The 23626-nt window shown below is 43.6% G+C and overlaps 2 protein-coding genes and 1 pseudogene across 8 annotated transcripts in view; all 3 read left to right on the top strand.

The window, feature by feature from the left end:
* Positions 1 to 3429, top strand: part of GMEB1 (glucocorticoid modulatory element binding protein 1) — a 37178-nt gene extending 33749 nt beyond the window's left edge. For all 6 annotated transcript variants that reach the window (XM_047726556.1, XM_047726551.1, XM_047726552.1 and 3 more), the window contains exon 10: positions 208 to 3429. In XM_047726556.1, coding sequence (XP_047582512.1) covers positions 208 to 908 — 701 coding nt within the window. In that variant the 3' untranslated portion in view covers positions 909 to 3429. The remainder of the gene's footprint in view (positions 1 to 207) is intronic.
* A 9880-nt stretch (positions 3430 to 13309) lies between these two features.
* Positions 13310 to 13849, top strand: LOC125098104 (40S ribosomal protein S21-like; annotated as a pseudogene).
* Positions 13850 to 15879: 2030 nt separating this feature from the next.
* The window catches only part of YTHDF2 (YTH N6-methyladenosine RNA binding protein F2), a 28854-nt gene continuing 21107 nt past the window's right edge, over positions 15880 to 23626 (top strand). The window contains exons 1-4 of one of the 2 annotated variants that reach the window (XM_047726533.1): positions 15880 to 16219; positions 16714 to 16738; positions 17322 to 17392; positions 20523 to 22109. In XM_047726533.1, coding sequence (XP_047582489.1) covers positions 16193 to 16219; positions 16714 to 16738; positions 17322 to 17392; positions 20523 to 22109 — 1710 coding nt within the window. In that variant the 5' untranslated portion in view covers positions 15880 to 16192. Of the gene's footprint in view, positions 16220 to 16713; positions 16739 to 17321; positions 17402 to 20522; positions 22110 to 23626 lie in introns of both variants that reach the window. The other variant, XM_047726532.1, reaches the window with a different exon arrangement.

Raw genomic sequence — 23626 nt, 5'->3', positions numbered from 1 at the left:
TGATTCTGAATCGTTGCCCTGCCTATAATCACACAATGAAATGTAGTTGCTGGAGGGATTTTAAAAATCATCCAGTTTGGTTTCTTGTTTTGAAAACAATGAAGCCATATAGTGGCAAAGCCAGAACAAGACCTCAGGTTTCCTGACTCCGTTCACTGTTCCCAAGAATATACTTCTCTCCCCACAAAGTCTGTCTTTTCTTTCCAGAGTTGGAACGCCAGCTGGAAGAGCAGAAGAAGCAAGCTCAGGATCACAGGCTGAAATCCCAGACGGTTCAAAATGTGGTACTGATGCCTGTGAGCACTCCTAAGCCTCCAAAAAGGCCCCGGCTCCAGCGGCCAGCTTCCACCACAGTCCTGAGCCCTTCTCCTCCGGTCCAGCAGCCTCAGTTCACAGTCATCTCCCCCATCACCATCACCCCAGTGGGCCAGTCATTTTCCATGGGCAATATTCCAGTGGCCACCCTCAGCCAGGGCTCCAGTCCTGTGACTGTTCACACACTGCCTTCTGGCCCTCAGCTCTTCCGCTATGCCACAGTGGTCTCTTCTGCCAAGAGCAGCTCCCCAGATACAGTGACCATCCACCCCTCGTCTAGCTTGGCACTGCTAAGCTCCACCGCCATGCAGGATGGGAGTACCCTGGGCAACATGACCACCATGGTGAGCCCCGTGGAGCTGGTGGCCATGGAATCCGGCCTCACCTCAGCAATCCAGGCTGTTGAAAGCACCTCGGAGGATGGGCAGACCATCATTGAGATTGACCCAGCCCCAGACCCAGAGGCTGAGGATACTGAGGGCAAAGCAGTCATTTTGGAGACAGAGCTGAGGACTGAGGAGAAAGTTGTGGCTGAGATGGAAGACCACCAGCATCAAGTCCACAATGTGGAGATTGTGGTCTTAGAGGATTAACTGGGGATCTCGGGGCCAGGAGATACGTTTTGGTTTGGAATTTTAATTATTTGTTTATTTTTATCATTGTCCCACTCATTTCCACATAGGATCCTTTTTTTTAAACAAAATCTCTTTGTTGTAACTGAAAATGTTGGGTACCTCCCACCCCCTTATTGAAAAATGGACAAAAACAAGCTGTCCTTCCAGAAGTTGAGAGTAGGTCACTCAGTGTCCTAATCCTTTTACACCAAGAAAGTTATTTCTTTTAGGGGAGGCATCAGGATAATCAGAAACCCTGTCCAGAAAGCCCTTTCCAGGCTAGTCTGTCTGTGTACGCATGTGGCTTTAGTTTTGTAAAGATGCATTGACCAAACTCTGGAATGCAGATCTGACACTGGAAGGCAGCCCACCCACACATGGAAGTGGAAGGATACTTTTTTTGTGTCCTGGAAAGGACCCTCAGAGGCCGCTGCAAAACTGAAATGAAAGAAAGTTGAACTGTACTTGGAGGGGAAGGTGGCATACCAGCAGCAGCTTAAAAAGGGAAGTGCTTTGGCCAGGATGGGGCAAGGAAATTATCTTAGCTCCAGAAGTGCAACTGATGCCTCTTGATATCTCGAAGGGTTATTACCACGGGTGCCATTTTGAGAAGAGGCCAGAAAGAAGTGGAAGGGTACATCTCCTTGGACCAAGTGGTATCAGGGGCCCAGGGCCTGTCGCTTTGCAGAAACAGAAATCCCTGTTGTCACAGCTGTGCTTTGTGATCGAAGCTCACCTTCCCTCCCTTCCCAACTTTGTCAAAGCACTTAACCCTCCTAAATTAGGATCAGTCCATTCATTTGCAAATATGCGATGTGGTGTAAATTTCTCTGGTTCTTGGACTGTGGCTGTCCTGGGGGTGGGGCTCCAAGGCCATCATTTTTATTGCATGACTCCAGGCGCAGGGAGTTCCTCATCTAGACCAGCTGCCCTTTTTGGTGGGGCCCTTTTTTGGCTTTGGAACCAAAAGCAGCCACTCATTTGGTGCTTCCTCTTGTTCTACCCTCCATCCCTCAATTGTTAATGGCATCTGTCTCCTGGATCCCACGCTTTTCAGCTTTTTGGCTGATTTGGAGAACAGTGACAGGTGCCTGCCTGCCTTCCTCCTCTTTTAGATTCATTTATACCATTTATACCACAGATGTTTCTGTGAGATATTAAGCTCATAAAAAACCTTAGGCTTTGCTGGGAAGACTCAACAGCCCCAGCCTATCCTGAGGCACCGAGTAGATGTCTCCTCCTGAGCAAGCTGGACTCCCTGGGAAAGAAGCGTTGTCTGCAACATTATAGGAAATGTACCCGGAATGTCAATAATAATATCTTGGGGGGTTATTATTATTATTTTTATAATGTTGTTTGTATATTTAGAGCTGGGCCATTTTCCGTGCTGTGATTCCTGCTCTTTGACCATCTTCAGTGTTTGGGGCAAGAGTGGATCCTGGTTTTTATTTCTTTGATTGCATTGTTTACTGCACTAGGACAAATATAGGGAAACTGCAGACAATTTAAAGGAAAACAAGGTCAAAAAAGAAAGCACACACCTTAGGAGTGGGAAGCTTTTTTTTTTTTTTTTTTTTTTTGGTTTTTAATTAAAAGCAAAACTTTGACCTATAGTTTCCTTTTTTTTTTTTTTTAAGAAGGCACCCACCTGAAGCCATGTTTCTTCCAACAGATGTTGGAAACCCTATTGTCAAGCAAGTGAAAACTGTTCTGCCATCCCTCAGATGGCTTTAATAGCTAGAGAAGCCCCTCTAACTTGGGAGGGCCAATCTTAATAAGCCTTAAGGGTTAAATTTCTGGACCCCATATAGTTGTGGCTTTGAGCTTTAAAATTGTATGGGGTTTTACTTTTCTCTTCAAAATGTTTAATAGATGTAGCAATCAGCTTAGAACAGACCTTTGGCCCTTTAGTGAGGGAATTGGCTTTTATTATTATTTCTTTAGGTTTTCTGATGGTACATAAACAAACCCAGCATTTCTATCTAAGCCTAAAACTGCTACTTGAACCTAGAAAGGCACATGTCATGTGCTTATCATGGTTTTTAGGGACACTTTTCTCTTTCCCAGAGATGGGAGGTCCAATTCAGGACAGAGGAGGAGCCCTGGAGAACACCCACACACTAGCTCAGGTTCCTTACTTTTCCTCCTTCAGCTGTCTGTAGTGTTTTAAAGTAGTGTGAGCATCACGGTTCCAAAGTCAAGAGATCTCCTCCTGAAGACAGAACCTGTTTACTTTCACTATCTGAATATTCTGGCTGGTGGAAATACATGAGCTTTGTTGTTTTCCTGGTCTTCCAATAGCCTGTCGTTATTGCTAGCTGCTGTGTTCCTGGTCGTTGAGTGGGGGTTTCCTCAGAGCCCTGGTCTAAACAATCTCAGTGTGAGAAATACGCAAGCCGTTGGTATGTGCACGAGCAGTTGCAATGAATCATTCCTCAGGCTGACTTGGCAGTAGCCATCTATATTTCTGTTCATTCATTAAATAAACATTTATAAGAACCATCTACGTGCCAGGCTTTGTGCTAGGCACTGGCAATACAGAGATGAAGACAGAGTTCCTGCACTCAAGGACTTCATGCTTCAGAGGTTTTCTGGAGTGAAGAACTATGTTTCAATATAATTGGTTTCTTTTGTAACCCTATGTATTTTATTTCGTGCATTGAAAAACATTCTGAAAATTGGTCCGTAGGTTTCAGCAGACTATAAAAGACAAAAAAGTTAAGCCTCTTCTAGTGAGATACTGAAACATCATCATGGTGGGGTTGGTGCAGCCACAGAGCTACTGGCTGGGAGCTGAGAGAACAAAGGATCAGGCACCTAACCCAGCTTGGGGAGGTAGGTGGGTACGGGAGTACTTCCGGGAGAAGGTGTACACTCAAGCTAGTTCAGGAGAGATCATTTTGGCTAGTTTTTTTGGTACTCCATTTTCAAGTAGTGGGGCTTGCTTATATAAGAGGGGGAGAAAGTCCTTAGTCTCTTGCTGCTTCTGCCTCCAGAGCTAGGCAGAGTCAGCAGCATGGGCAGTCTCCCAAGAGTACCCCACTGGAAAAAGCCAAGTCATGTGTTAGCTTCTCTGAGTTTCCATCAGAGGAATCCAGTGTCCAACTGGAGTTTAGCTGGCAGAAGGTAAATGACCCCAACCTTCCTGCCATGTGGTTTCCACAAAGGCCTTGGAGTCAACTGTGCAACCATCTCACTGGTTATGTCCCTGCCTTGTTCTTTTCCTCCTTTCAATTTCCAGACTCCTCCCGTGCTCCCACCCCCAAAACAAAACAACTCCCAGTTATTCTAAAGTAAAAAAAAACGGACAATGTACTTGAATAATCAAGATTCAAAGCCACTTCATGTGAAGTTTCTTTCCTACCTCTGTCTACATTAGGGAAGGAAGACCAATGTTAATACAAATACCTTGGAAATTGATACTCAGTTCAGGTGGTCTGACACTCTTTTTAGTGGTGGCATTTTATCCCATTTCATGAAAGGCACTAAGGTAAGTGTGGTGGGAAATACTGGTATTGGTAACATCTGATTATAAAGACAGTATAATCAAGCATGAAATATGTAATTACTAGTTCACTAAATTATAACTGGTCCAGGTTTTAGTACTGTTAGGAGGTCGAAGGAAAAACGAAAGGTTGATTTCTGAAAATAGGCATGAGGTTGTGATTCACTTTGGGCAATGCTCTTGAGCAAAGAGTCCTCTCCGAGAAGAATGTCACAAACTAGGCTAGTCCCTGCATTTTCAGACAGCTTACCTAGTACAGTTGTTCAGATTTCCTCACCCTTAGGATACCTCTTGGGGGAAAATTCCTGCATGGTCTAACGTATTACAGTAACAACTAAGGTTGTTGCACTAGACAAGGTATCGGTTCTGTTAGATTTAGACTCTGCCCTGGAATTTCTCTTAGGCAACCCTAATTGAATCCTTTTCAAGATTCCTTCCCAATCCAGGAACAACTTTCTTAGTCCTGATATCTATAATTTGACTTCCTCTAGAAGGTTCTACTTTCCTCTAACTTCCTTACCCATACTCCTCCTCCCTAGTCCTAGGTTTTGGGAGCCAAAGTTGATTTGCCTCCTAAATTCTGCCATGTCAGTGATTCTCTCTTTCTACCATGTCAGTAACTCTTGAGAGAATCATTTTTGTCAAGGGACCCTCAAGACCCAAACCTCAGCATACATCCATAGTCTGCAGTCTTCACTACCTAAAACAGTTTCCCCAACTCCATCAATCACCTGAATTGAAGCACCTTTGGGATGTTCTTGTGCAGTGACTATCTAAAACCTGTCTTTTTGGTGGGGACTGGGGGGAAGGCACCTGGGTGGCTCAGTAGGTTAAGCATCTGCCTTTGCCTCAGGTCATGATCCAAGAGTCCTGGGATCAAGCCCTGCATTGGGTTCCCTGCTCAGCAGGAAGCCTCCTCCCTTTTCCTCTGCCACTCCCCCCAACTCATGCATGTGCACTCGCTCTCTCACTCTCTCAAATAAAATCTTAAAAAAAGATTTTAGTCATTTATTTTTAAAGATTTTATTTATTTATTTAGAAGGGAGAGAATGAGAGAGAGGGCATGAAAGGGGGGAGGGCCAGAGGGAGAAGCAGACTCCCCACTGAACAGGGAGCCTGATGCAGGACCAGATTCCAAGACTCCAGGACCATGACCTGAACCAAAGGCAGTTGCTTAACCAACTGAGTCACCCAGGTGTCCCAAGATTTTAAGTAATCTACATCCATCTTGGGTCTTGAACCCACAACTCTGAGATCAAGAGTCACATGTTCCACCAACTAAGCTAACCAGGTGCCCCTAAAGCTTATCTTTCATATCCAACTGATTCTCTACCTATGGGCATGGCCCAGGCTAAGACATCCCTGTTTCCTGGATAGATAATTTCAGTCCAGTATGATTCCTACTGCCTCTTCACAACTACCTGAAATTTCTGTTAGGTTTTATGAGCCTCTCAGCCTATAGGAGACTACAGCCTACTTGGAAATTGCCTCTGGGTTCTCCTCTTGCATCTATGGTTTCCAGTTCTGTACTTTTACTGATAGTTATGGCTAGCAATATGGTATATAGGAATTTGCTTTTCTAGTTTGAGAACAAGAATGAACAATAGTATTGTATCACATCTAAGGGTAAATGTGAGCTGGGTAATGACCCAGAAGGAAAGACAAGTTCCTCAATGGACTCTGTAGGAGCTTCTAAAGAAAGCATATACAGAGAGGGTTTAGTTGCATCCTGAAGTATACGTTTGTTTGTTTTTTAAAAACTACTCTGCTGTTTCCTCTAAAGAAATCTATGTATTACAGAGCAAACTGGAAGCCCAGAGCCCTGATTCTCCCGAGACTTTGACCCACATTTTTGTTTTAACTTTTTATGAAATATAAATGCATACAGGAAAGTGCACAGATGACTGTACAATTTGATAAAGTTAAACTGAACACACCCATTAAATCAGCTACAAGATCAAGGAAAAAAAACAACAACAAAACTACAGCGCCTCACCCAACCAGGATAACCACCATATGCTCTCCAACACCATAGCTCAGTGTTACCTGTTTTTGAACTGCTCTGTGACTGGCCTATTCTTTTTTCTTTCTTTTTTCTTTTCTCTCTTTCAAAGAGATAGTGCAGGCACCAGTGCACACATGGAGAAGGGGAGGGGCATAGGGAGAAAGAAAGGGGAAAGAAAATCTAAACCAGGCTCCAGGCCTAGCATGGAGCCTGATATGGGGCTCAACCTCAGGACCCTGAGATCACGACCTGAGCCAAAATCAAGAGTCAGACACTTAAAAGTGACTGAACCACCCTGGCACATCTAGCATTTTCTCATTCAATGTTATGTTGTGAGATTCACCCATGATGTTGTGTGAAGTTGTAGCTGGGTCCTTCTCACAGCTGTGCAGAAACGAACTGTGCCATAGCTAATCCATTCTAATGATGGGCGTTTGGGGGGTTTCCAGTTTGGAGTTATTATAAATAGTGCCTCTGAACATTCTTGTCCATGAATTTGAAGAACATACATATGCATTTATGCCTTTCAAACATTAGGACAGTTCGCATGAAAAATTCAAGAGACAGTTTTTCTTAAAAAACAAAAACAACCAGAGCGCCTGGGTGGCTCAGGTGCTAAGCATCTGCCTTGGGCTCAGGTCATGATTCCAGGATCCTGGGATCAAACCCCTGCATCAGGCTCCCTGCTCAGCAGGAAGCCTGCTTTTCCCCCTCCCACTCTTCCTGCTTGTGTTCCCTCTTTCACTCTATCTCTGTCAGATAAATAAATAAAATCTTTAAAAAAAACAACAACCTAGAAGATCTGACAATACTGGGTCAAACGTTGTCTGGAACTCAGTCCTATCTCTGGTGGAGCACGGTGTCTTCACCACGTGACCCTGTCCCTGTCTGTCATTACAGGCGGACCCAGACCTTCTTCTTTGGGAGCCTGTTTTTTTGATTCAGTAATCTCTTAGGACACTCTTCCCCCAGATAACTGCAAAGCTTATTTCCTCACTTCCTTCAAGTCTCTGGTCACATGTTACGTTATCAGAGAGGACTTCCCTGACCACCCACACCATGAAAAATGGCAACTTCCCCTGCCCTGTGCTTTCTAGTTTTCTTTACCCTGCTTTATTTTCCTCCATTTTATGTATCTGATTTTTTTTCCTCCCCAGACTAGAATGAAAGCTCCCTCCATAGGCAGGGGATCTTTCTTGTCTCTATGTCACTGCTGTTTCTGCAGGCCCTAGAACAGTGCCTGACTTGTAGTAGAAGCTGAATAGGTATTTGATGTGTGAATACTAAGTAGCCAATACTCATTGAAGTGGAGCTATGTACCAAGCATTGTTCCAAGCACTTTACATATGTTAACCCATTTGATCCTCCCAACTATCCTATGTGGTGGTTAACATTATTTACTTCATCTACAATAAAGAAACATTTATATTCTATCCTAAACAACAGATACTTTTGAGTCATTGTAACTCATCAAACTATTAAACAGAGTCTTTAAACTACTAGGGAAACTTAATACCCAAAAGGAGCCCTTCAGGGAATCATTATATAATGGTGTTTTATTTGATAACATGTTTCATTACCACTTAAGGTAAAATTTTCAGCTTGATCAGGCTGCAGCTTAGATAGGATTGTGGAGATCTGGAGCAGTGGTAGCTGCTAAGATTTTGTGATCAGCTGGGCAGTAAGTCCTGTTCCCCATCTCTCTAGGGTTCCTGAGAGGAAGTACTGGAGGGAGGGAAAGTTCATTTACTGGATGAAGGATTTTAGAATCCAGATCATCTGTACTTCACAGGAAGTACGGACTTATCACTTTGGTTTTCTTTTTTCTTTTACTTTTTATTTTTTTAAAGTAATCTCTATGCCCGGTATGGGACTCAAACTCACAACCCCAAGACTGAGTTGCACACTCTACTGACTGACTGAGCCAGCCAGGTGCCCCTGATTTATCGCTTTGTTAATGGCCCTGTTTGAAATGACACTGGTGTCAGAGTCCTTGCTAAGAACACCTTCATTTCTTTCTTTTCTTTTCTTTTTTGGAGGATTTTCTCTCCTTTTTTTTTTTTTTTTTTAAAGATTTTATTTATTTATTTGACAGAGATCACAAGTAGGCAGAGAGACACGCAGAGAGAGAGGGGGAAGCAGGCTCCCTGCTGAGCAGAGAGCCAGATGCAGGGCTCGATCCCAAGACCCTGGGATCATGTCCTGAGCTGAAGACAGAGGCTTTAACCCACTGAACCACCCAGGTGCCCCGAAGATTTTATTTCTTTGTCAGAGAGAAAGAGAGCACAAGCAGGGGGAGTGGCAGGCAGAAGGAGAAGCAGGCTCCCTACTGAGCATGGAGCCTGATGCGGGACTCGATCCCAAGACCCTGGGATCATGACCTGAGCCAAAGGCAGATGCTTAACTGACTGAGCCACTCAGGCATCCCAGAACTCCTTCATTTCTTTGTTAGGGTCCTACTGTGCAGAACCCAATCCATGTGCCAGTTGCTACACAGGGACCCTACTCCGCAGAACATTGATAGCACTGCAAAGCCTTTGTTAACTGAACAAAAAGCTAATACTCCTTTACTCTAGGAACTATGAGAACTACTTTGCTACAAAAATGCTAAGTTCACCCTGTCATTGACTGAGACACTCTGGGTAGACTTTCTGAGCAAACTGGATACAGCTTCTCATATATTTGCCTTATTTATGTTCTCCGTAGTTCCCATCCAAGAACCAGGGAAGGATTTATCTGTAAAACATTGTCACACATAGGGGCGCCTGGGTGGCTGAATTGTTAAGCATTTTTCTTCGGCTCCAGTCATGATCCCGGGGTCCTGGGATTGAGCCCTCCATCAGGATTCCACTTGCTTCACCTTCTCTCTCTCCCCTGGCTTGTGTTCCCTCTCTCACTGTCTCTCTCTCTCTCTCTCTGTCAAATAAATACATAAAATCTTTAAACAAATAAACAAAACATTGTCACAAATAGTTCAGACCCACATTCATTGGTTTAATTATTCTTTCTTGGAAACTTAAAATTGAATCAGCCCCTCCGGGGGGTCCCTGGCTTCATTTCCCTTTGGCATTATCTCCAAAAATCTTGTTTGCCCTTCGTTTTTCTCTCTGATTGTCTTAGGTTGAGACCTTAAACTATTCCCTAGCACACTGCTACATGGACTTTTAGATCTCATGTATCAATAAAAGAAAAAAAAAGTCTTAGGAACCAACATGGGGTTCTCGACATTATATTTTACTGAATAAGAATTTTTAAAAAATGGCCAACTCTTACCGGCATCATTTGAAAAGGGCATTTTTACATCAAAAAGACAGGAAATAATCTCAGAATAAAGAACAGTCCTTTACAGTGAATACATTAAGCTTTATGAAAAGCTCATTACATTATCATTACCTTTCTTACTTCCTGGAGGACTGGCGAAAATTTCTACTCTTACCTCTAGACTCTGAGTTGAATCTTCAAGGCTCCTTTTGCAGGCCCTTTCTTGGTGCTGTTCTTCTCTGCCCTCCAGGTCTCTAACAGGTGCCTTTGGATTTGCACAGCCGTGAATTGCTAGTGTCCGGAGGCCACCTGGCACAGCTGCAGGTCTTTTCTTCCTTTAGCCTTGTTCTCACATTACTCTTTTCATGCTTCCATTCAGACCGTCATAAAACACACCTGCACATTACAAAGCCAATCATCCACCTACCCTGGGATTTCCGTAGTGCCTTTCTTTTAACTTTCAATTAAGCTAATTAAGTCTCTGTACATTTTTTTTTTTAAAGTTTATATTTTTAGTAATCTCTGCACCAAATGTGGTGCTTGAACTCATGTCCAGGAGAATAAGAGTCACATGCTCTTCTGACTGAGCCAGCCAGATGCCCCTGCACATTTAACTTTTTTTTTTTTTAAAGATTTTATTTATTTATTTGACAGAGAGATCACAAGCAGGCAGAGAGAGAGAAGGAAGCAGGCTCCCTGCTGAGCAGAGAGCCCGATGCGGGGCTCGATCCCAGGACTCCGAGATCATGACCTGAGCCGAAGGCAGCGGCTTAACCCACTGAGCCACCCAGGCGCCCCCACATTTAACTTTTTAACACATATGTTAGCTCCACCAGATTTTCATTAGTAAAATGGGGATTGACAGGACCAGGGAGAATTTTGAAAATGAATGAGAACAAATTAATTCAATGAGTATTCACTTAGCTTGGGAATATAAAAATTCAATGAGTATTTACTCAGTTTTGGAATATAAAGATCAATAATAAAAATGCTCCTTGTCCTATTAAGTAGTCCTAGATTTACTGGAGAAGCAATATGTAAGCCCAAGGCTCGGTTCTCTTGACCTGGGGTCCATGGGATAGATGGGCTTGGGGAAGGGTCTGCTCAATGAGATTGTTGGCAAAAATTTGGGTGCATGTACCTTTTTCCAAGGACAAAATTCATTACTCCCATTAGATTCTCAACTGAATCCCAAACTTCCAAAGGAAAAATAAATATTGATGTGAATGGTTTTAATGCACTAAAATGTTACAATAAGGAAATATGGCTAATATTATGGGTGAACAAAGAATAGAGCACCTTTCTGCTTGGGTGAAGAAATAAGGCATTGTTTGATGAGGATCTCAAAGACATATAGGAGCTGGGTAGGCGAGATGACAAGGGCATTTGAGGCAGAAAGAACTGCATGTACAGAGTTCTGGGTTCCAGAAAAAACCACGTATTTGGGAAACAAGTTCAGTGTGGCTGGGCCATAAGGATATGGTGAGAAATTCACAGGGCTAGGGAGTGGCAAACATTGTATGGACTACAGAGAACCAGCAGAAATCTTTAAAAATAGGGTTTTACACTGTCAGTTATATGAAGGATGTAAACATTTCTCTATTCCTGCTTTACTAAGGGGTGTGACTTGGGCCTTAATGTCTACTATTCCTGAAGGCTGGAAAGGTTTGAGGACCAGAGCCCAACAACCCAGCCCCAGTCTACAGCATAATTCTGAAAAGTATGCAAAAATCTGTACTCTTTGCTACTTCTTTTTCTCTCTCATCCCCACTCCTCATTTCATGTATCTAGAAGGATTACTTTGGTTTCTACCCTCCAGAGATCTAAAACAATGGAACCAGAAGGGACCTTAGAATTTGTTTTGGTCCAGTGTCCTTCTTTTTTTTTTTTTAAAGATTTTATTTATTTATTTGGCAGACAGAGATCAGAAGTAGGCAGAGAGGCAGGCAGAGAGACAGAAGGAAGCAGGCTCCCTGCTGAGCAGAGAGCCCGATGCGGGGCTCGATTCCAGGACCCTGGGATCATGACCTGAGGCGAAGGCAGAGGCTTTAACCCACTGAGCCACCCAGGCACCCCTCAGTGTCCTTCTTTTACAGTCTTGGAAATAGATTCTGAGTGAGGGAATGATTTACTCTCCTTACCTCCCCTTGTATCGCTCTGGTTTCTCTTTTGGTCCATTTCTAACCGTATTCACTGCCACTATGTTAGAGCAATACCTTTTGCCTGGACTTCCTACAATCCTCTTCTAACTCTTCATCTACTGTCCATCCCTAGATCTATTTCCCACACCGCAACCAGAAGGAACTCCTTGAAACATAAACCTGAGAATGCTATATTTCTGTTAACTCTCTCCTTGCTGATCGTCATTTGCAGCTAACGACTAAAGTCCCTGTTTTCCTTCTTTCTCCAGTCTCATCTGCTGCCACCCTCTCTCTCATTATGTGCCAGTCATGCTGGCCTCCTTTCCATTCCTCATCAGTGCCAAGCTCCTTCCCACATAGGGCCTTTGCACATATTGTTCCCACATTTCCCTTCCCTCCCTGTCTGGTTAATTTCTGGTCATCCTTCAGGTTTTAGCTTAAGCTTATCACCCATGGAAAACTTCCTTGCCCTCCCCCACTCCCACCCCCCTGCATCTGGGCTAGATCCATAGGTGTTTCCTCGTTGCACTTTGCACAACTGTAATTGAATAACTATTTATTTACTGTCGTTTTCCCTGTCTATAAGCTTCAGGGGTAAAGTGAACTCTTAAGGCTTTCTCTTCAGCACATCGCCTAGCCCTCAATACATACTTTTTTTTTTTAATTTTTAAGATTTTATTCATTTATTTGACAGAGATCACAAGTAGGCAGAGAGGCAGGCAGAGAGAGTGAGAGGGAAGCAGGCTCCCTGCTGAGCAGAGAGCCCGATGCGGGACTCGATCCCAGGACCCTGAGATCATGACCCGAGCCGAAGGCAGCGGCCTAAACCACTGAGCCACCCAGGCGCCCCTAGACCTCAATACATACTTGTTAAAAGAGATCTCGAGTGCTTTTTCCACCCAGTGGCAGAGACAAAGCTAGAGAGGCCATTTCCAGTATAGTATTCCTTTCTCAAACCATGGCGGGGTGGGGGGTTTATCCCGGTAAGATGACACACCACACTCCAGACTTCCTCACCCTTTTCCTGGTGATTAAATTTATTGTTCTTGTGTTTCTCTTCAGGGGCCTGTTGCAACCAATCTGGAGAATGAATACAGGTTTAGAGATTACCCTTGCTCCAAGGATATTTGCATTTTAACTCCTGAGAACTTCTGGAGGACAGAAAGTAACCCCAAAGGAGCTACAGAAGTCCTCTTTTGTCCATGGGGCATGTGTTCTAAGATCTCCCAGTGGATGCCTGAAACTGCAGATAGAACTGAATCCTATATATACTGTTTTTTTTCTATATATAAATACCCATGATAAAGTTTAATTCATAAAATACACACAATAAGAGGTTAACAACAATAATAAAATAATTTTAACAATGTATTGTAATAAAAGTTATGTGAAGGCGACCTCTCAAAAATATCTTATTGTAACTTTCTGTGCTCACAGTCCTGGTGGTGGCAGCAGGCACGCCTTGGACATGCAGTAGGACACCAGCAAGTTTGGGGACCTGCACCTGTTGCAGAAATGCTCTGCCTGCTACTGTGTCATTGGTGCTAAGGACCACATGTCCATCCAGACGCATGTGACTGAGGTTGACAAGGTGACAGGCAGTTTCAAACGGCCAGCTTATTATTTTTTTCCAAAGATTTTATTTCATTTTATTTACTTGAGACAGAGAGAGAGAGAGAGAGAACATGAGCAGTGGGGAGGAGCAGAGGGAGAGGGAGATGTAGGGCTTCATCCCAAGACCCTGCGATCATGACCTGATCTGGAATCTGTGGTGCAGAGATGTTAGTGGAAGTGAAAGAAATCCATGCAATTTCCTCAGAAGAGAGGGAGAAGAGCAAAAGACCCCACAGCAAAGGCAGGCACCTAACCTACTAAGCTACCCAGGTGCCTCTCATATGGCTAGTTTAAAACCTCTGCTACCTATGAGGCCATTCACAGGTTAGGTGAGTCAAATGACTCCATCCTCTGACTGGCTGAGCCTGATGGCATTGTTTCAAAGAACTTCTGACAGGAGAGGATTATGGATGTGGGATATTTGTCATAAATAAATAGCAACCCCCCCCCAAATATTATAATATACTCACTCCTCTTGTGATGATGTGAGATGAAAAATGTCTACGTGTTGAGATGATGTGAAGTGAACGATGTAGGCATTGTAACCTGGCATTAGGCTACTGTTGGTCTTCTGGCCACATGTCAGCACAATCATCTGATCTAGACCACAGTTGACCATGGGTAACTGAAACATAGAGTGAAACCTCAGATAAGGGGGAACTATTGTAAGAAAAATTTCAGGCACTAGAAACGTCATTGGAAGGAGGGAATTTTCACTATTATCCCTTAATGGGAGTACAGGAAAGGAACCTGCAATGTACCAGACTTGCTTCCGTGTTGTTGTATTTTTAAGCTTTTTCTTCACAACAAACCTGTTAGGTAATTATTTTCCCTTTATCAAATGGGGGAAATCTCTGAAAGTTTCCAGTAATTTACTTAATGTTACAAATCTGGTGGTGAGGCCAGTATTTAGTCCCTCCCCTTCCCAGGACATGATTCTTAGTCAATCCTCTTTTCATCCTATCATGCTGCTTTCAAGGGTAAGTGTAGGCAACTGCTTAGTTTATACAAAAATGTGGGCTATGGGGTTAACTGGCTATCTCAAAAAAAAAAAAAAAGGTTACTAGGTTTCTTCATTCTCTTGCTGGGATCTCTGCTCTGAGACTTGACATTTTACTGTCTTTTCCAGAAGTCCATTACATATCAGTGCCTGATTTTATTCCTTCCAACCATAAATATGATATAAATATGATTATGGGCAGAAAATAATGCTTTCAGCACTTTGAGCAAAATTATAATGCAAAATCCAAGATGCTGTGTTATCATTTATTTTACTACTGAGTCCACCAAAACCTCCTGTTTCCAGAGAGTGGATGGTATCAGGTTGATCCTTAATAGTGCATTATTTATCTGTTTACTACTATTTGCAATAATAAAAGCTATTAGGAGATGGGCTGTCCTAGGATCAAATATCCCTGCATGAGTTTGGGTTTGTTGCTGATTAAGTATGCTTTTGCCCATATTATAGATCTCCTCTGGATTTTGATTCCTGAATACAGGATTTCTCGTGGGGGTGGAGGGACACTATTATGTTTCTCTTAGTGTCAGATACACATGACTATTTAATAGCTTTGCAACCTTGGGCACATTGCTTAACCTCTGTTTCCCCAGTTGTCAAACAGAGACTGAAGACTATTTGGAAGGTGCTGCTAGCTCTGAAATGTTCGAAAGCACCTATCAACAAAAAGTAACCCACAGCAGATATTCAAGTAGAGTTAATTTCTCTCCTTCCCCAGATAAGGACATTCTCTCTTCAAGTCCATAGATTTATAGATTCTTGGGAATTGTTGAAAGTACACGGAACATTTTGTGTAGATGTATGTGGTGTGCTTTTCTTGTAAATAAAGGCCACAGTTTAACAGATTCACGGTGGCCAACGACTTCCCTAAAAAAAGAGCTGTAGATTGTCCTCCCTGCAATGTCAAATCTCTTTTGCAGGGTACCGGATTTTTTTGTGGATGTTTTTGTTCTTTGGGCACTCTCTTTGTAGTCCAACAGAGGATAACGAGCTCCCTGCTGGTTGGTAGTGGTGGTGGTGTGTATTTCTCGGGGGAGGGCCCCCATGAAGTTTCCCTGGGGGCTGTGACCCCTCTCAGGATAGCCCCCCTCCATGGGGGTGGGGTGCCATTTGCAGCTGGGAGGCAGGTTTATTCTGAGGTCTCTCGCATTCCGGGGGTGACTTCTTCATTGAGAAACCGGCTTTTGTGGGTTTTCTCCAGCTAAAGCTACTCTCTCCAGGTGTTAGTCTAAACCTCGTGGCGCGACCCTGGCCGCCCCCACCTTCCTATAGGCCCCAATCCCGAGGCGATGGGGGCGGGGAGGCCGCACTCGCCGCTTCCGCTCCTCCAGCCCACCAGAGGGCACTGCGGCCTCGTCCCTTCCTTCCCGGAGTGCTTCGCGCCGGACCCCTTCCGCGTGGGTGAGTGAATGTGAGAGTCAGCGTCGCGCCGCGCGCACCGTCCGCCTCCGCCGCTCGGCGCCCTTATTTCGGCTGCGAGGGGCGGGCGCGCGCGTAAAGACATAGAGACGGGCGTTGAGCTCTCGGGCTAGAGCGTCGCCGAGTCGGAGCCGGAGCCCGAGCCGCGCGCTGTGTCTCCGCTGCGTCCGCCGAGGCCCCCGAGTGTCAGGGACAAAAGCCGCCACCGCGCCGCCTGCTCCCGCCGCCAGGGCTCATCCGCCGCCGCCGCCGCCCTGACGAGAGTCCACCGCTGTCGCTACCCGCGAGGATCCGAGAGCCATGTCGGCCAGCAGCCTTTTGGAGCAGGTACAGGCCCGGCCCGCATGCCTCGGCCATTGTGTGAGGCGAGAGGGAGCCCGACTAGGCCCGGGCCCGCCGCCCCCGGTCGGGCCCGGCCGAGCCGAGGCGGCGCCTCTCGCGGGCCAGCTTTCGGGCCTCTCAGGCCGGCCGCGCCCAGCGCCTCGCCCTCCGCCCGCTCTCCCCGGGCCTCGGAGCCCACCGGCCGCGCCGCGTTCCCTCTTCTCAGCGGGCCTCGTTTTCTTCCTTGTTTCCTTCCCCTTCCTTGAAACGCTAGTCTCCTCGCGTTGTTTCTGGCGCGTCCCCCGCTTTTTCTCCCCGGGCCCCGCCGGCCTGCGCTTTTCCCCGCCTCCCATTTTCAGCCTCCCCCTCACCATCATTCCTGACGCCTCCTTTCAGGCCTGCTCCTTTATTCCCTTCTCCGGCCCGGCTTTAATTTGTCTTTCCTTTTCCATTTCTTCTTTGGACGACTTGCTGGTCGGCGACGTTTTCTTCGCCCGCAGAGACCAAAAGGTCAAGGAAACAAAGGTGAGCCCAGCTCCGCCGGTGGCCCTGGGCCGGGAGGGGTACGCCGAGTAGTGGGGGCGGGGTCTCCGGGAAGCGCCCCAGGGAAAGGACCTTTCGGAAGCCGCTTAGTTCGCAGGTGCCTCACACTTAAGTATTTGACCCTTTCGGTGTGTTCTTGCAGCTGGCGAACAGCTTTTCAGTGAACAAGGAGTAATTCATTAAGGGTGGGGGTGGATTCGGTTTTGAAATGTCCCAGGTCCTTAGTTTCCTGTAGGTCTTAGAAGGCCTTTGTTTTTCATCCTCGTGGATCACACTCTGGAAGTACTCACATGTGATGGGGGAGGGGAAGCCGGAGGGAATTGAAATCTAGAGGAGCCAATAAAATGACCTTTTTAAGATCAACTTGCTTCGGGTGGAGGGAGACATTTTCATTGACGAATATTGCTCCGCTTTCATTCTCCTCTTTATCCGTTTTTCTGAAATTCAGACTTAACTTGCTCTGTTTAGTGAGGCTTTTCTCCGGGTTAGAATAGATTTGCTTAATTTGGGAGATAGGTTGTGCGATTGAGACACTCCTAATGTATTTGAATCTTTTCCTCTTCAGTACAAAATGGATCTGTACATCAAAAGGATGGATTAAATGATGATGATTTTGAACCTTACTTGAGTCCACAGGCAAGGCCCGTGAGTAGTTAACCATTTACATGCCTGATCAGAGGGTGTAATATACCGTATTTTTTCTCTGCCTTATCAATGAATCTCATTTTCAGGGGGTGACTTTTTAATATCAGTCCGTGTGTCTAAAAGGAGTTACTACAGATGTTACAGACTTAAGATTCCCATCGTTGTTGACAGCAAACATACTCTGAGATTGGAAGTGATAGCATTTTATAGTATACCAGCAGCACCTGTTAGTAATTCTCCTTACCAAGAATGTAACGGTGCAAAACTGAAGAGTACTCCGTTTAAGTATTCTGACTTTTTACCCCCCAAACCTTTTTCTTTTAGGAAAATTGGATGCATATGTGATGGGAAAAAACTAATAAAAAATCACCTGAACTTTATTTAGTGCTGTAGAGCTGGAATCTTCCTTTTCATCTGGTCACTAGTTAGTGGGTTGTTAGGTTATCCTAACTTTTGGACTTAGGTATTCCTTTTTCAAGTTGAGATGTGTCTATATCTATAGAAACCAATTTTGTACACCTCCAGTTTCTCACTTGTGGGAGCTATAGAATTTATAAAATGGAGTTAAAGGAAGATAAGATACTGTTTGGTGCAAATAAAGATCAAAAATGATTGAGGATTTTGCTGTGTAACCTGTTTTTCTAATTTCTTTTAGGTCTATATAGGTTCATATATTAACATGGTCTGTGTATGTAGAAACTACTTTCATTTGTCAATTCTTTTGTATTAATATTCTGGGTCCCAAAGATACAACTTACAAGGTTTTAGCTAATAAATACAAACCCACAGATTTAATAAACCAAAAGGAAAACTTACAGTAACGCACCGAAGATACCCTAAAAAATGAAAAAGCTTATGAGATATCTATATAAATTCTGAACAGATGCCATACACTAGATTTGAAAACTTGACATATTGGTGCATGCCCATATTTGGACCTAATTCTTGCATAAAACTTTTAGATTCCCCCATGTAAAATTTTTTCCATTGAGAGTGTAGAAACCATTTAAGCAAGTGATTGGGAAAAGTTTTCAGAGAAGGCAACCAGTTAATCAGGAAAAGTAGGAAGGAAGTAGAGGAATGAACTATTTATAGGTTCCTGCTATTGAAGTAGTTTGCTTACATAATCATACAGGGAGAGTGGGAGCATTTGGAAACATAATTCTAGGTAGTTCTTGTGAAACATTGTGTAATTCAGATTTTTGAGCTCAGGGGCATGTGGGAACCTGCCAGTTCAGGTGTAGGCACTCAGCTATATGATGGCATAACCTGTGATATTAAGTGCATGTTTTTTACTTCTCAAGCTAAAGCTTGAATGTCTTTAAAAAAATTCTGGGGTGTGGGGGAGTAGAAATCATGGTTGAATAGATGGATAACTTGAAAATCTTTGTTCTTTGTAGTTTATCAAGAGTAATTCTTCTACTTTTTAACCATTATTTATTGCCTTATGTTGGAATAATCCTTAAGGCTTAATCCATTGATGATAGACTGAATTTATTTCCTAACGGATTTGAGTCTTAAAATTTTAACACTGTCTTCGAGAAACTGATTTCTCTTAAACCTAGGGGATGTGTGAAAAGACTTACTCCCCCCCCCCCCTTTTTTGGTAAGGAAAATATTGGCAGAGAAAAGGACCATTTTTATCAAATTGCATTAGTTGAAACATTTAATTTTCAAGTGCTATGTGTGGCTAGGGAGAATAGTGTTGGCTTTGATAATACAGACTTAAAGCCTGACATACTTAATGGTCATCCAAGAACAAAATTCTTTATTCAGTAGTTAACAGGTTCTTATGTACCAGAGCTGCTATTTTAATTCCAGTGCAGTTAATACAGTGTTATATTAGTTTTAGGAGTGCAGTATAGTGATTCAACAATTTCGTGTATCACTCAGTGCTCATCAAGATAAGTGAACGTCTGTACCAGAGCTATTTTGAAGTTAGGATACTCTATTTTGAGTTGAGCTATATCCATACCTATACAGACCAATTTTTTATATCTGCAGCTTCTCCCTTATTGGACTATTCTGTGAGTTACAGTATTAGGTCAAGAATGATTGAGGTTTTTGCAGTGCAGTTTGTCTTCTAATGTGTTGACTAGTTGAGTATAAGTTTATATTTTTGGTTATTCCTTAGAATAATTTTTTTTTTTTTTTTTTTTTTTTGACAGACAGAGATCACAACTAGTCAGAGAGGCAGGCAGAGAGAGAGGGGAAAGCAGGCTCCCTGCCGAGCAGAGAGCCCGATGCGGGGCTCGATCCCAGAATCCTGGGATCATGACCTAAGCCGAAGGCAGAGGCTTTAACCCACTGAGCCACCCAGGAGCCCCTGTTCCTTAGAATAATTCTTAAAGATACAGACTTTCAATGTTTTTGGAATTCCCCTAGTTTTAATGGAAAAGTCAGGTGTGCATTTGAAGCCATTAATTTTATAGGTGAAGCAGACCAGATAACAACATTTTTCAGTTTTAAACTTTGGAAGCTATTGTGCATTGCCTTTCCAGGTTATAATTAAATAGTCGTATCTCCTAATGTTCCCAGATGGTTTGCCAAGAGGCTAATGATGTAAACTAGGTGTAATAAACCTTAGTTTATGGTTGAGGAATGGCTGCACAGATTTTTGGGATAGAACTTGAAATTTCCAGTTCTTTCTGTTGTTTTCTTATCTATTGTAGTATGGTTTTGATAGGAAACTCTTAGGAACACTCCTCTGATCTGCCAAAGTTCACACTCCTTGAATCCACAGAGAACTGGTTTTTAGTAAAAGCATCATCTCAACACTTCTATAGAGTAAAGACTTAATACTTTTTGCTGAGTTTTCCCTTTTCTCAATTCTAGTGCTAAAGTTAAGGCTTACATGTATGTCCTAAACTGTATACTGCTAAAGTTAAGGCTTAAATTGTATGTCAGTTTAACTTGAAATGTTTAAACATTTTAATTATGAAACTAAAATCTCTTTCAGTGTAAGAATTCCAGGAAGTTTATGGGAAGAGATCACCTGAAGTAGTTGCTTTTCTAGTTGAATTTGAATTGGGTGAATAGTTGGAAGAGGAAATGTCCTGATTGTTGTTTTATTAATTTTTGTGTTTAATTTTGATTTGCCTTTTTTTTTTCCTTTCCACAGAATAATGCATATACTGCCATGTCAGATTCCTATTTACCCAGTTACTACAGTCCCTCCATTGGCTTCTCCTATTCTTTGGGTGAAGCTGCTTGGTCTACTGGGGGTGATACAGCCATGCCCTATCTGACTTCTTATGGACAGCTGAGCAACGGAGAGCCTCACTTCCTACCAGATGCAATGTTTGGACAACCAGGAGCCCTGGGTAGCACTCCATTTCTTGGTCAGCATGGTTTTAATTTCTTTCCCAGTGGGATTGACTTCTCAGCTTGGGGAAATAACAGTTCTCAGGGACAGTCTACTCAGAGCTCTGGATATAGTAGCAATTATGCTTATGCACCTAGCTCCTTAGGTGGAGCCATGATTGATGGACAGTCCGCTTTTGCCAGTGAGACCCTCAATAAGGCTCCTGGCATGAATACTATAGACCAAGGGATGGCAGCACTGAAGTTGGGTAGCACAGAAGTTGCAAGCAATGTTCCAAAAGTTGTAGGTTCTGCAGTTGGTAGTGGGTCCATTACTGGTAACATCGTGGCTTCCAATAGTTTGCCTCCAGCTACCATTGCTCCTCCAAAACCAGCATCTTGGGCTGATATTGCTAGCAAGCCGGCAAAACAGCAACCGAAGTTGAAGACCAAGAATGGCATTGCAGGGTCAAGTCTTCCACCACCCCCAATAAAGCATAACATGGATATTGGAACTTGGGATAATAAGGGTCCTGTGGCAAAAGCCCCCTCACAGGCTTTGGTTCAGAACATAGGTCAGCAGCCAACCCAGGGGTCTCCCCAGCCTGTAGGTCAGCAGGCTAACAATAGCCCACCAGTGGCTCAGGCATCCGTGGGGCAACAAACACAGCCATTGCCCCCACCTCCACCACAGCCTGCCCAACTCTCAGTCCAGCAACAGGCAACTCAGCCAACCCGCTGGGTAGCACCTCGGAACCGTGGCAGTGGGTTCGGTCATAATGGGGTGGATGGTAATGGAGTAGGACAGTCTCAGGCTGGATCTGGATCTACTCCTTCAGAACCTCACCCAGTGTTGGAGAAGCTGCGGTCCATTAACAACTATAACCCCAAGGATTTTGACTGGAATCTGAAACATGGCCGGGTTTTCATCATTAAGAGCTACTCTGAGGACGATATTCACCGTTCCATTAAGTATAATATCTGGTGCAGCACAGAGCACGGTAACAAGAGACTGGATGCTGCTTATCGCTCCATGAACGGGAAAGGCCCCGTTTACTTACTTTTCAGTGTCAACGGCAGTGGACACTTCTGTGGCGTTGCAGAAATGAAATCTGCTGTGGACTACAACACATGTGCAGGTGTGTGGTCCCAGGACAAATGGAAGGGTCGTTTTGATGTCAGGTGGATTTTTGTGAAGGACGTTCCCAATAGCCAACTGCGACACATTCGCCTAGAGAACAACGAGAATAAACCAGTGACCAACTCCAGGGACACTCAGGAAGTGCCTCTGGAAAAGGCTAAGCAGGTGTTGAAAATCATAGCCAGCTACAAGCACACCACTTCGATTTTTGATGACTTCTCACACTATGAGAAACGCCAAGAGGAAGAAGAAAGTGTTAAAAAGGTAACCAGTTTACCATTCTTAAGACTTACAACGAAGGAGAAGGAACTAGAGAGAACAGGAGAGGTATTCTGAATGGTTAATAAAAGCTCTGTAAATAACAAACGTATCACTTAACAGTTTAAGCCTTTATGGAAGTATAATTGATGTTACTTTTTGGCTTAGTATGTAGAAATGTGAGCTTAAGTTAACGGAAAGCAGAATTTAAATGATGCAAAAGAGGTGAAGAACAAGGCCAGAAGAAATGCAAAGGGAATAATTGAAGTGATAGAACCATGAAAATTCAAGTAGGAAAAGATTGAGGCCTTAATACGGCAGAGAAAAGGTTAAAGTTCTGTTACAATTAACTTTTGGCTTAACTCAGGTAAGGTGGTTAAGTCAGGAGTTGGTGTGCCACCAAGCCCTGACATCGCTTTTTGCTTGCCTTTGATTACTGGAAGTATTAGGGAATGTTTTGGAACTTTTTCCTTGTTCCTGTCCTCCTTAGTGTTCTGCTTAGTTACTTTTTCCAAAACCCTTTTCCCATTTGGAAACATAGTATGTATTATATAAAACTTGGAAACAGATAATCATAAAAAGCTGATCTCTTGCTCTTAAAATTCTTTTGTATTCCTGAAGAGTAACCTCTTGTTCCCCCTCTGTAACAAGTGACAGTTTGGGCAGAGTGATGGGGAATAGGTCCAAACTAAAGAGTTGGAATTTATTGGAAAGTGTTGGTAATGCTTGGTCTGTGTGTATTGAGTGAATGTAAACTTTAAGACCATAGAGAATGGTAAAATACGAGTTGGGGCAGAGTTTATGTTATCTAGGACTTTGACATATTTAAATGTAGGAAGTAGGTGAAAAGATTATTATGGGCAAGAAGACTTTTTTTTTTTTTTTTTAAAGATACATTAATGATTGAGAGAATCCTAAGTGGTTAGCTTCAAATGTAAATATTAAGTTTATGTAAATATATTTTTCTTAGGTTTGTCATGAATTCATACAGGTTTTATATATTTGATAGAGGATCTGAGGCACTTGTTACGCCTCTATAAGTTTATTTTTTGAGCAGTAGAAGGAGGAGGGCTGTATGATTAGATTCTCCACCTGGATAACACAGACTCAGAGATGCATAGTTGTCCAGCTAAAGCAGGATGGTTGCCTTCTGTGTGCAGATGAATAAAAAATGGAGATATGTTTGTCAGTGATGCTAGAAGTATAGAACCACATTATGAAAAGTTCACTGTCAAAAAACTTTTTCTTTAAATTCCTCTTTTCCCTTCCCCAAAGTTTACTGGTTTAACTTAAAATCTGCCATAATCTTGAGGAAATGGTTTACTGATTATTTTCACCAGACATCTGAAAGGCTCTAAGGATGTTTTAACAGTGTCCTGTATCTGGAGGAACTTAAGGGGGTGCTTGCATGGCTCAGTGGGTTAAGCCTTTGCCTTTGGCTCAGGTCATGACCTCAGGGTCCTGGGATCGAGCCCCAAATCAGGCTCTCTGTTCGGCGGGGGGGGGGGCCTGCTCCCCACCCC

This window comes from Lutra lutra, chromosome 4 (genome assembly GCF_902655055.1).
Source record: "Lutra lutra chromosome 4, mLutLut1.2, whole genome shotgun sequence".
Lineage (NCBI taxonomy): Eukaryota > Metazoa > Chordata > Mammalia > Carnivora > Mustelidae > Lutra > Lutra lutra.
The sequence above is the reverse complement of the archived record's forward strand: the minus strand, read 5'-3'. Positions and strand labels throughout refer to the sequence as shown.